This window comes from Neocloeon triangulifer, unplaced genomic scaffold (assembly GCF_031216515.1).
Source record: "Neocloeon triangulifer isolate White Clay Creek 2 clone unplaced genomic scaffold, ASM3121651v1 ptg000026l, whole genome shotgun sequence".
Taxonomy (NCBI): domain Eukaryota; kingdom Metazoa; phylum Arthropoda; class Insecta; order Ephemeroptera; family Baetidae; genus Neocloeon; species Neocloeon triangulifer.
In genome coordinates, this window is record NW_026775564.1 from 108686 (window position 1) to 122022 (window position 13337).

At 41.6% G+C, this 13337-nt stretch overlaps 2 protein-coding genes across 4 annotated transcripts in view; both read left to right on the forward strand.

The window, feature by feature from the left end:
- Nucleotides 1–13337, forward strand: part of LOC132204966 (protein trachealess-like) — a 224560-nt gene that overhangs the window by 46741 nt on the left and 164482 nt on the right. The gene's annotated exons all lie outside the window — the stretch shown is intronic.
- On the forward strand, nt 2586–7311 carry LOC132204958 (uncharacterized). Its single transcript, XM_059633756.1, has 2 exons — nt 2586–3192; nt 3243–7311. Exon 2 carries the CDS (start codon nt 3466–3468, stop codon nt 4294–4296), a length of 831 nt encoding a protein of 276 aa, XP_059489739.1. The 5' UTR covers nt 2586–3192; nt 3243–3465; the 3' UTR covers nt 4297–7311.

A 13337-nucleotide genomic window follows, 5' to 3' on the forward strand; every position in this document is an offset into this window, starting at 1 on the left:
ATACCATTTTTTGTGAACAACAAACCTATAAAATTTATAAATATACTTATAATTTACATATTTATCCAGGCAAAATTATGTTATCTCACCTCTCGAGATTATCCCTTTCGTAAAGGACTGTCCACTGAGATCTACTAATAGCACAAAAATCTTCTTTCCATTGATTGGCATCAGATTCATTTTGCAACATAGCCCTCAAAACAATCTTTTCTGTTGAGCTCTCCACACAGATTGTATTGAAGGACGTGGGAAAAATATTTTTAGTGGGACTTGCTACTGCCATTATTTAATAAGAATTTTTTTCTTTTCATTCGTCAGAACAAAAGGCCAAAAGTAAACAAAAGGATTGATAATATTTGGTGCAATTGCAGTATGATCAAGTGCACGTGTATTGTGGAGTCAACAATAAAATATCTGTAAACTTTCCAACTAGAACGCTTTATATGAAGATTTGTTGTTCTAAAATGTTCAAATTAATTTTCAAAGACATATTATTTTCATTCAGTGTCAATTAAATATTTTTTTTCAATTCTATCGCTTTCTTGACTGATTTTTTAATGATCAAACTCTGGGAATTTTGAATTTGAGCGCCAATTCCACACAATGCGCCCAATTGATGTGGGGTTCGGAATATCGCGACCGGGAAGAACGAACCTTGTTCGGTGGGACTGAGGACACAGGAAGGACGTTGGGCGAGGCCGCAGGGGTGGTAGCTGGGAGTTTTTCAGTTGTGGTTCTGGTACTCGGGGCGGTAGGAGGGGCTGGGGTGGTGTCCGGTTGGGGCTCGAACAGTTTGCCGGCGCCCTTCCACCTTTGGGACTCGTGTTTGTTGTAAAAGTGGATGGTCACCGGCACGTCCTTGAAGGCGAGGTAGAGCTGCTCCATGATCCAGAGGCGGTTTAGGCGGTCCAAACCTGAGCACATGTAGCTCATTGCGATTTCCTTTAAACCTGACTTTTTTACCTCCTCGGCCAGCATACGGAAGGCCTTTTCCACGTCCTTGATGAACTGCTCCGGGTTTTTGTAGTGCTTGTCAGGTGAATTTACTTTGGTGATCAGGTGCCAAACGTCACCCATGGTGGTGGTGGGCTGCTTGATGACGTCGCCCACCTTGCCGGAGTAGGGTTTGTAGCCTCGGAAGCGGCCTGCCTTGGCGACCACCTCGGCAGCGACGCCCTTGCTCAGCCACCAGTCGCTCGCAACGGCGTGGATTTTGACCTCTTGGGCTGCCCCACACAGGTCCTCGACGTGCTCGACGAAGGTGACGAGCGCGCCAGGTATTGCGAGTGATCCGTTGTTTCGGAGGAGTTCTTCGAGCTGGGCACCGCGCAGCATGTATTTATTATTGAACGGTGTGTCCGGTGAGGGCTGGGGAGTTGACCAGAGCTGGTTTTGGTGTCCCGACTGTTGACCTTGCCACCAAGTGTACCAGTCAGTGTAGAGGCGATTGATCTTTTGTTGGAAATCTGTCCGCAGCTCTGCAATCGTTCGGTGCCATTCGGCTCGGTCGCGGTCGCGTTGGTCCGCCATGCTGTCGACCCTAGCGCGCAGCATTTGGACTTCGTAGGTCAGGTCCAGTTGTTGCTGCCCATGCAGGGGTGGTCTGGGGGGCTGCCACGCAGTTTGCATGAGCGGTTTGGGGGTCGGAGGTTGTGTTAGGAGGGGTGGTGGGCCTCGTGCAGGGCTGTTTGCGTTGCCCCACTGTTTGCTATGGAGGTAAGGTGGTGTGTTGGATAGGGGTGGATTTCCGGCTTGCGACCCACAGATTTGTTGTTTTGGGGGTGCGTACCCTTGTTGTCCGTGTGGCGACATCATCTGCTTGACGGAAAGGGTTCGGAAAGGGGTGATTTCAGGGTGTTTTTGAGGACCCTGACTCAGGGTGTTGTTGTTGTTTGCAGTGTTGCCAACCAAAAATTATCTGAGGTTTTTTTTTTTTAAATCTTCCTCATATTCGCAACATACAATGATTTGGTTGATTTCAGCATCATTAAAAAGAAAAATTATAATTTTTGGAAACAAAGGAAATTTGCCAAATAGAAAAGGTTCTTATTTTAATTCAATTCCAACTGCTGATTTTGAATTCAGGCTTGTCAATATTTGGGAAGAAATTTATATTAAAGAATCATTTGGAGGGGGCTAAAATGTCTTAAAGAACTTTTCTTCGCCACTATATAAATCACAGAGTTGTATAATACAGAGAGAGCATCCATACTAAATCCCCTATACCCTATACCCGAGTGTCTCTGCCTCTGGCAAGCCTCTGGTAACTGACGGTAACTGAGGGGGGTGCGCGCGCAGAGCAACCGAGCTGGCCTGCTGGCTTATTAGTGACGGTTAGTGAACACATTATTACACTGTTGATTTTGAGCTGGTGCCCTTTCCGAGACCCTGACGGTTGGTGGACGTTGAGTTGACCCTTGAGTGGTTACTTTTCTGTTTCTTGAGTGTGTGAAGACACCCCAGAAGTGAAGGTGGCCCTCTTCATCGCCTATTTTGTGAGAAAATCTGCTCGAAAAAATGATGCCGGACGACTACTATGCGATTCCGCCGCCTGTCATGATGCGCCCGCTTGGTGATCAGGGTGCTCTCACTCGCATCTGCTGGACGCTGGCTGAAGTCCTGAGAGAGCTTCAGGCCCTTTCACATCGAGAGGAGTCCCCTGAACAAAAAATCATCGAGAAAATGGAACGTGAATATCGGAATTTTTTGGTCCGAGAAAAGAAGGCGTGGCAGAAATACAAAACACCGCTCCGACCACTAACTTCAAAGGTCATCATGCTGCCTGGTGCTAATCTCTTCACCGACTCGCCATCGTCAATGTCAATCGGCCACTGCGTCGCGGAGGATTTTGAAATGTCCGCCGGGCTTGCTGTCGACTTTCGAGAGCTCTTTGGAAACGTCGAGTACTTGCTGTCCTTGGGCCTAAAGGTCGGCCAGGTTGCAGTTTTGCCCATCCAGCAGAATGACGGCGGCTTCAGGTTCGCACTTTATATCATCACGAAGCAGAGGTCAAGAGGAACGCGTCCAACACCTGAAAATTTCGAGGCTGCCATCATCTCCCTGCGTGAGGTATGCAAGATCCTCGGAATAAAGCAGCTAGGTCTCCCGAAGATCGGCGCTGGGCTTGACAAGCTTCCTTGGGAGTTTTGCCTTGACGTCCTTGAGCGAGTTTTCGAAAACTCCGAGACCGAGGTCTGCATCTTCGAGGGTACCAGTGACTTTGTGAGAAAAATCTTCCACAGGACGCCAGGCTCACCGGCACTGGACAGCCAGGATGACTTTCCACCGCTCCCGGAGTCCCAGCAGACCTCCTCATCAAACAGCAGGCTAAGCCAAAGCGCTATAAATTCTCCATCCCAGGGTGAAAAACAAAATAACTCATCTCTTGTCTCTCCTGTTTCAGCTGCGCCACCGAGTCACCTAAAAAAACAAAAAACTTCGCCTACTCGCCGATGGGAGATAGACATGACCAAACAGCAGGCGTTCCAGGAGCAGGTGGCGAGGCCCGCAGCTGACCCCGGGCGTGGCCGTGCCCCGTCAAAAGCAGCCAAAACTACAGCAGGATCAGGTGGACAAGCTGGGCGCACACCGGAGACCTGTAAAAAAGCTGGGGTGCCCTCCCGTGCGTCCAGCCCCACCTCATCACCTGCAAACAAAGGTGAATTAAATTTGAATCAGTCAACCTACCCTGAGGAGGAAAATAATTTTAGTCTGGAGGCCACCAACTACTCTGGAGGAGGCGACGGCAAGAAGGAGTCCATGAGTCTGGCAAAGTTCTTTGCTGACCTGGAAGGAGCAAGGGAGGCTGAGAATCTTCGGGAAAATTTTGCCGGTGGGGGTAGCCTGCACCAGCTGCCCCCACTTGATTCCGATCACCGACCCCCCCGGCAAACTCCCAATGAGAAGGTAATAGTCGGTATCTTGGAAGTACCCAAAGTCTCACCCCTCTCTCCGCTCGAGCCCTCAGAACAGTCAAACCCCGCCCCACCCTTGGCTCCTGATGCGCCCAGTTCAGTTGACCTGGCCAGTGAGCTGTCCGGCATGAGGCGCAGCATCGACGCGCTGGCCGAGAAAGTCTCGGTCGGGCTACGTGGGACAGTCCCGGTCAACATCAGGCGACCGCAGCCGAGAAAGGAGGCCAGCCCCGTGCGCAACTTGAGTAAGCAGCCCGCCCCATCGGCTCCATCTCCGAAGATTGCCGCACCATCACCCTCAAACTCCACATCAATAAATAACAGAAGAAACTCAAAAAACACAAACAACAAGTCCCTTCCAAAAAACACTTATGTAATTTAAAAATACTACATTTGAATGTTCGAGGCCTCAAGACACCCAATAAGTATACTGAATTCACTAGCTTCATTCACAGTCTAAAAGAGCGTCCAGATCTAATTGTTATTACGGAACACTGGTTGGATGCACTTGAAGTTAAAAACTTTTATCTGGAGGGATTCGAACTATTATCCTACTTTGGAAGAAGCATAAAAAAACATGAAAGGGGTGGGGTTCTAATTCTGAAAAATAAATTAATCAAAGGCCCAACAAAAGCTGTTAAAATATTTTCAAGGGAAATGTTCTATGAGTTCTGTGCAAGTAAATTAACTCTCCGGTCTGAAAATATTAATGTAATCGGTATTTATCGACCGAGCAATCCGAGTTCAAACACAGTAGTTCCTGAATTTTTAGAACACTTAGACACAGTACTTATGCAATCTAGATTTAGTGGCCACTTAATTTTAGCCGGAGATCTCAATATCGATCTTCTTGGTAATGACAATAATAGCACTAAATTAAAAGAGATTACTAAATTTCACAATTTAAACCTGTTGAATGTAAATAAAATAACTAGGGAAAATGTAAATGGGGGTACACTTTTAGACCATGTTAACGCTAATTTCAATCTCGAAAGCTCGTTCGAAATTATTCCCATGTTATTTTCTGATCATTGCGCCGTATACGTGTCTGTTTCTCTGCCAGTCGAAAAATTGACAGATAGTTTTAAATATGTCAGAAATTATTCGGAAGAAAATTTTCTCAGATTTAATTCTTTGCTTGAACAAGAATATTGGGGTCAAGTATATCAGGCTAGCTCAATTGATACTAAAAGTGAAAAATTCATGGCCATACTAATTAAACACTTTGAAAAATCCTTCCCAATGAAACGTGTAACAATAAGAGCAAACCAAACTGGAAAAATTAAACTATCCGAGGAAACAAAAAAACTACAGAAAAATATGATCGAACTCAGTTTAGAAATAAAATCGAACTTGGATCAAAATAAAGTTTTGGATATGAAGACCAAATTAAAATCTATTAAGAAAAAAGTCTTGGACAATATTCAAAAAGAAACTAAAGTAGTAAATGACAATAAAATATCAAAAGCAAAAAATAAATCTAGTGCAGCCTGGAAACTTATTAACTCACAATCTTGTAAAAATAAAAATTTAGATTCTATTGAGGCGTTGAATATTGATGGTGTTAATGAGTCAATTAAACTTAATATAGCTAATTGCCTGAATAATAAGTTTGTCGAATCAGAGCCAGATGTAAGTAATATAAATGTAGATGACTGCTCGAAACTGATAGAGGATAATAATATTACGGCTCAAAGCCTACAGTTGATGAAAGATTTTGAGATTTATAGTATAATTAATCAGCTTCCGACTAAACACTCATATGGGTGGGACGGAATCTCAACTAATGTCTTGAAAAAAATCTCAATCTATATTACCGCCCCACTTACTCATCTTATAAACGAGTCATTTTTGCAAGGGAGATTTCCTGATAATATGAAACTAGCTAAAATAATTCCACTGTTTAAAAAAGGTGAAAAGGATGATCCTTCTAATTATAGACCAATAGCTATTACTTCAGCAATATCTAAAGTGTATGAAAAAGCTTTTCTACATAGACTTGATACTCACCTTACTGTAAATAATATCCTAATCCCTGATCAACATGGTTTTAGAAAAGGAAAAAGTACAGTGACAGCCCTTTATAGTTATGTAACATCTCTGTATGAATCTGTTGAAGCCAGGGAGAAGGTTAATGTTATACTGTATGATTTTTCAAATGCATTTGGAACACTTTACCCGCCTCTTCTTGTCCACAAACTAAAACTATACGGCTTACATATAAATCTGCTCTTGTGGCTTGAATGTTTTTTGACGAAAAGGAAACAGTATGTACAACTGAAAAATCTTGGTTGTGATCGATATGAAGAATTTATTAATTCAGATGTAATCGAGAGTAATATGGGTGTGCCTCAGGGCACAGTCCTTGGCCCAATTGGCTTCACTACGTACTTAAATGATATTGCCCTTGTTGTTCTCCTGGCTCTCCTTATTCTATTTGCTGACGATTCCACAGCAATCGTTAAAGGTGATTCTTCTTCTGAAGTGAATTCAAAAACTGTCGCCGTGAACGAAAGCTTTGTCGGTTTTGCAAAAGATAATTTCCTTAGAATTAACTCCAAAAAATCTAAAATTTTGCAAATACATACAAGCCAAACTAGAAATTTAGTCCAACCTGAAGTCACTATTGATGATCAGAAAATAGAAATCTCAAAGACTGGTAGATTATTAGGAGTACAAATAAACGACACTTTAAATTGGACTGATCAATGTGATAAAGTTGTTAAAAAACTACGAAGTGTTACACATGTATTTACTAGATTAAAATATACAGTTTCCGATGATATTCTTAAATTGATATATTATGCCCATGTACAAAGTCATATAATGTACGGAATTGTGATCTGGGGTGGCTCATGTCATTTAATAAATGTTTTTCGAGCACAAAAAAGAGCCTTGAGAGCTATGGCAGGCGTTCCGTATTGGAGATCAAATAAAGCTCTGGATTCCTGTAAACCTTTATTCATAAAATATAATATTATGACAGTGCCTTCTCTATATATACTTGAATGTATTAAATTTCTAGTGCGGAATCGTCACCTCTTTCGGAAATATTGTGATAGTGTGGATACAAGGAGGTTGACTCGATATAATCAAAGAAACTTTTGTGTAAATGACCTAGTTGTGAGGGAAGTTACTCTTAAAAAATCTGTAGAAAGTCCTGACTATATGATCCCAAGAATCTTTAATGCTCTGCCTAGAAACTTGAAAACCCTCGAAAATGACGAGGTACTTGTTAAAGAAGTGAAAGCTTTTGTACTGCAACATCAATTTTATGACTTAAACGAATTCTACCGTTTAAATAATGCTATGTATGTTGACTTATTTTAAAAAGTGTTAATTGCTATCGCAACTTAATGCTTAACAAAATAAATAAAATTTTGAATTTGAATTTGAATTTGAATTTGAAAATTCGATTTGGAAACTCCAATGATTCTTTCTTTGCTTTTTCTTCCTTTCCAAATATTCGGGCTTGGCCCCCCGACACTGCTTTGGCTCTTCCTTTTCTGCTGCGTCGCGCTTACAAAATTTTTTCATTTGTTTTAGCTATTATATATTTTAATTAATATTTTTTTATTTATAATAATATGTTTTTATAATTATTAAGTTTTTTGTTTATTAAAATAAATTTTATTTATAATTTAAAAAGAGGATCGTTATACACGCATGTTATAAAATTCACAAAAACATTAATGGTAGGGGTTTTATCAACATTTTCGATTATTGATTCAAGTCAATATCAATCAAACAAGAATGGAAAATAACCTTAAATAACAAACAATTACATTTTAGCAGTAACATCTCTAAAAAGAAATAAACAGAAATAAAATAAAATAACCCCAAACTCGGCTGTTATCAAAATCTAGCTGTTTTTTCACGCTCATATCGTCAAAACTGAAAGCAACATATAGTAGCTCACCCCTGGCTTTATATTCGTCTGCACGAATTTTTAATATGCTCAGAGCAACGTCATTTATTCCAACATCAGGAGTTGAGCAGCCGCAGCGAGTGGACGTGCCGGCACACCGCTCACGCGGCAGAAAAAAGTAGCGAACGTTTCGCTGCTTTCCTGCAATTTTGGTGCACAATTTGGACATTATCTCGTGACTGCCTGAATAGTGTGACTTCTGCGGCCCGATATTTTTGGAAGCAATCAAGATTTTCTAAAGGTCAATGAAGATGGACGCCAAGAATTGTATCAGGTCTGCCTCGCAGGGACTGGCTGTTTCTCAAGAGAGCGAGCTCGCCCAGCTTCTTGCAATACAGGGTGAAGTCAGAGATTTATTGAACGAAATTCTCAAATTTTTGAAACTGAGTGACACGTCCGACGCTTCGGTGCAAAAATTATCTGCTGCAATCGAACACAGCGTCAGCAAATTTGCGCGACCCAGTTCAGCGGCAGGTGCAAGCGGATGCGTGCCAGTCAAAACAAACAGCGTCAACAAAAATGCAGCGACTCAAAAGACGAAGCGAAACATCGTGAAAATGAATGACAACAAGGAGAACGGCAAACAACTGCGCGCGGTAGCGAAAAACGGTGAGCAGCCGAAATCTGCTGACCATGCATATCTCGGACACACAGCTCCTGCGGCTGAGAGAAAAGATTGGACCGATGAAGACAGGGCAATGCTTAGGGACTTCAGAAGAATAATTCGGCAGAGGAGATCTCCTGAGTACCAAGGCAAGGTTAAGTTTGAGTATAAATGTATGGACATCGCTGAAGCGGAAGAGGATGTTGTCGCCCACCTAGTCGGAGCTAACCTGAAAAATACCAAGGGTGCGGCGAAGGCCTTGATTGACAAGTTTGGCGCCATCAACGCGCCGGGCTCAAATATTCGCATCGGCAGTATCGTCATGCAAAGCATAGAGGGGGATCGAGCGATTTGGCACGTTGCATCCAAAGAGAGAACAGGTGACAAGAAGCACAAAAACCCGGGAAGGTTTTACAGAAATGAGGTGGCTGCTCTTACTGCTTTGCGTGACAAAATGAGGGAACAAAAACTTCAGAAAATTGCCATAACTAAATTGGGAGCTGGATTGGATGGCATTCCATGGAAATTCACAAAACAAAAGCTGAGAGACATCTTCGCAGATGATGACGTTACTCTGGTAGTGCACTACCTTCCTCGGAGCGAAGAGTTGCAGCGCGCCCCTTCATCTCCGACAAACAGGACCTGGAGAACTGCTGGGTCGTGGACGCACAAGTCGAAGAGCTTTGTCGTAGGTAAAGCAACAAAGAAGCAAAGGACACTGCCCGTTTCGGATATGCTTGAGAGCGGCTCTTCGTCTAATGCAACACTGGGCGGTGACGAGGGAACGCTGCTCGATCGCCTAAACGTCACTTTGAGTAGTATGAGATCGGAAATACAGCAGACTCGACAGAGCATCGAGGAGCCGGCTACTGAGCGTTGTTCGTCACCAGGAATCTCGACATTCGTCCCTGAGGATAATAAGCAAATAAACTCACAAAAATGTTCTTTTGTTTCAGCTGCGCTGCCGTGCCACTTAATCAGCAGCGATCAACATGTGGCAAGGCCCGCAGCTTTCCCCTGGCAAGGCAGTGCCCCATCAGAATCTGCCAAAGTCACAGCAGGAACAGGTGGACAAGCTAGGTGCACACCGGAGACCTGTAAAAAAGCTGGGGTGCCCTCCCGTGCGCCTAGCCCCACCTCATCGCCAGCTAATAAAGGTGATAAAAATTTAAATCAGATTACCAATCCTGATGAGGTACACACTTGCAGTCTGGAGCCCAATAAGCTACCTGGTGGGGCTGTGTCACAGACGAGAGGGACTGGATGGAGGGACGCTCATGACCGTAAACTGACTGCATTCTTTGCTAACCTCGAGCGTGAAAGCGCATTGCTTCGGGAAGGCTCTGTCGGTGGGGGTAGCCAACCCCCGCTGCCCCTACCTGTTTTATCTCAAAATCCCCCCCGACAACCTTCCACTGTTATGGTGAGTGGAACTGAGAGAAGTCTTGCAAAGGAGGTCCTAATTTCTTCTTCGCCCGAGCACCCAGTCTTAATTGCGGCCCCAGAGGCACCAGAAACAGTCGACCTGACAAGTTTCATGAATGACCAGATGGCCGGAGTGAGACGCAGCATCGATGCGTTGACTGAACAATTACGTGAGTCACATCCTGAGGGCAGGAAACGTTCACTGCAGAAAGTAGCTGCTACTCGCACCAGTACGCTGCGCGCTTCAACCAAACCGTCTCCGAAGATTGCAGCACCATCGCCTTCCAAGTCCGTAACGATTAATTACAGAAAGAGCTCAAAAAACGCAATCAGCAAGTCTCTCCACAAGGTCGCGTAAAAAAGAATGGTCAAAGTAAAGTTGAAAATTTGAAAATCGCTCTTTTAAATATCCAAGGCGTTAAATCTGCAGAAAAATTAGCGAATTTCGAAAATTACATAACTAATTTGCGCGAAAAGCCCTCAATCATTGTAATAAATGAGCATTGGCTCTGTTCTAAGGAAGTCAAACATTTTAGCATAACTAATTATAAAACTGTTACTTTCTTTGGCCGTAAGATAAGAGAAAGAGGTGGAGTGCTAATTTTAGTCAAAAAAGGCCTCAAATTTAATTGCAAGAAAATATTTCCAACTTCTATTGAATTTAGATTCGAAACTTGTGGAGTTGAATTGAAGGTTGCAAATCGAATTATTACGCTTTTGACGGTGTACCGACCGAGTAATCCTGAAAACAGAGATATTGAGTTCTTCATTGAAAATTTGGAAAATCTTATTGAGAAGTTTATAAGTCCAGAGAAAGAAATGTTACTAGTTGGTGATTTGAATGTTGATCTTAACTCAGACAATGCTGATAAAATGAAATTACTGAAACTAATGGATGGCTATGAAATGTCACTGGTAAATGGAATCGAAGCTACCCGGGTTACAAGCACATCAGCAACTTTGATTGATCATGTATTTAGTTCCTTAAAGTGCTCGCATACTTCTTTTGTCAGTGATGTATTTTTTAGCGACCATAGAATGGTGTCTGTTAATTTTCAAATTCCAATTGAACTCGATAGAGATTATTACAAAATTATCAGGAGATTCTCTGACAGTAACTGGACTGAATTTTTCCACCTCTTAAGTACAGAAAGTTGGACCGAAGTTTATGAAAGTGATGATATTGATGATATGTGCTGTAAATTCATGGATAAGCTTACTATGTACTTTGAAATGAGTTTCCCAAAGGAGAAAATATTAATTAGAGTAAACAGGAAAAATAATGCTGATTCTGAGTTTCTTCGTAAGCAAAAGGAAGAATTAAGGCTCTTGGGTGCCCAAATATCTACACTGAAAAGGAATGATCCTAACTGTGACAGATTAAGAAGTCTTAAATTCAAATATAAAAGTAAACAAAAGTACGTTGGCTTTCTCATAAATGATGCAGTCCGAACTCACAATGACCAGAAAATGTTAAAATCCTCTAATAAGACTGGTATGGCCTGGAAAATTATAAACGAAACTTGCAACTTGAACCAAGATAAACACGAAAATGATATTAAGCAAATTGAAATTGATGGTGAAATGGAAAAGGATTTACAGAAAATTTGCAACTTTTTAAATAAAAAATTTGTTGAACCTCAGGTAAATCTAAGTAGTGATGAAATTGAACTCTGTACTGAGAGTATTGTTTCAAATGGAATAAAATTTACTGCTCAGCCTGACGTTACCCCATTTGAAATAGAAAAAATTTTGAAGTTATTCCCGTCAAAGAAATCATCTAGCTGGGATGGATTATCTATGGATACGTTGAAAAAGATTTCTGGTTATATAGTGTTCCCTGTGGCATTTATGGTGAATGAGTCGTTTCGCACTGGTAAATTCCCGGAAGTGCTAAAATTAACTGTAATCAAGCCATTGTACAAAAAGAAGGGTGAGAAATCCGATGCTAGCAGTTATCGCCCAATAGCCTTAACATCTTCTGTAGCAAAAGTATTTGAGAAATGTTTCCTAAATAGAATTGAAAGCTATTTCGCTGAAAACAATCTCCTTGCGGACGAGCAGCACGGTTTTCGAAAAGGCAGGAGCACAGTGACTGCACTTTTTAAGTTAGTGTCCGAAATCTACGATTCGTTGGAAAATAGAGAAAAAATCAATGTGATTCTGTATGACTTTTCTAATGCCTTTGGGTGTGTCGTTCCCGAAATACTGCTTGCAAAACTGAAAAAATTTGGAATTGATGATGTATCCCTCCTTTGGTTAAAGTCCTTTCTTACTGATAGAAAACAACTTGTTCAACTTTTTGGTGTGGGTGAAAATGGCGAGCAAAAATTATTTGAGTCAACAATGGAAAATGTTTCGATTGGCGTACCACAAGGAACAGTATTGGGCCCTTTTGGCTATTCCTCCTACGGTAATGATATGCCCTTAAAAATCATTGTCGCCGCTCTTATCTTGTTCGCAGATGATTCATCTTTTATTGTAAAGGCTAGAAACTACAAAGCCTTGAACGAAAAAACTGCTGTGGCTAATGACAAAATGATTGATTTTGCCAGTAATAACCGCTTAAGATTGAACGAAAAGAAAACTCAGGTGCTGCAAATGCATACTGCTCAAACTAGTAAATTGAAACCGCCTGTAATAAGAATTAACGACGCTGAAATTGAAGTGGTAAATCAAGCAAAAATACTTGGTGTAATGCTCTCTGATACAATGAACTGGAGCACCCAATGCGATCAGGTTGTAGCGAAACTGAGAAGTACCACGTACCTTTTTGTTAAATTAAGGCAGCGCATTCAAACTAAATTGCTAAGAGATGTATATTTCGCCCATGTTCAAAGTCACTTACTATACTCAATTGTAATTTGGGGTGGGTCGCCTATGTTGGAAAAGGTTTTCATTGCTCAAAAGAGAGTTATCCGTGCGATGGCAGGTAAAAGATACTGGAAGGCATTGACACCTGTCGAGTCTTGCCGACCACTTTTTGAAGAATTTCAGATCCTGCCAGCTTTCTCTGTGTACGCCTTTGAATGTGTTAAATTTTACAAAAAGTATCCTGAATTGTTCCTCAAAAATTCTGAAAGCAAGGTGCACCAGAATCGCAGTACTCGAAATAAACCTATAGCGGAGCAAGACTTATTTGTCAAACCAAACAGACTGTTGCTGACTGCGCAGTCCTCTCACATCATGATCCCTAGAATTTTCAATCATCTTCCCGATAGAATCAAAAGCATTGATAGTTATCAAGTGTTTAAGAAGGAATTGGAATTAATATTCTACGACAAAATGTTCTATGACGTGCATGAATATTTTTTGTGTAAAATTGTGTGAACTGTATTTTAAATGTATTTTAAATTTAGTAAGCTGTATTATAGTTATATTGAGATATAGCTGTATTACAGTGACCTATTCCAAAGATTATTTCTGTACATATGTTGATCTATACGGAATAAATATTATCTGAATC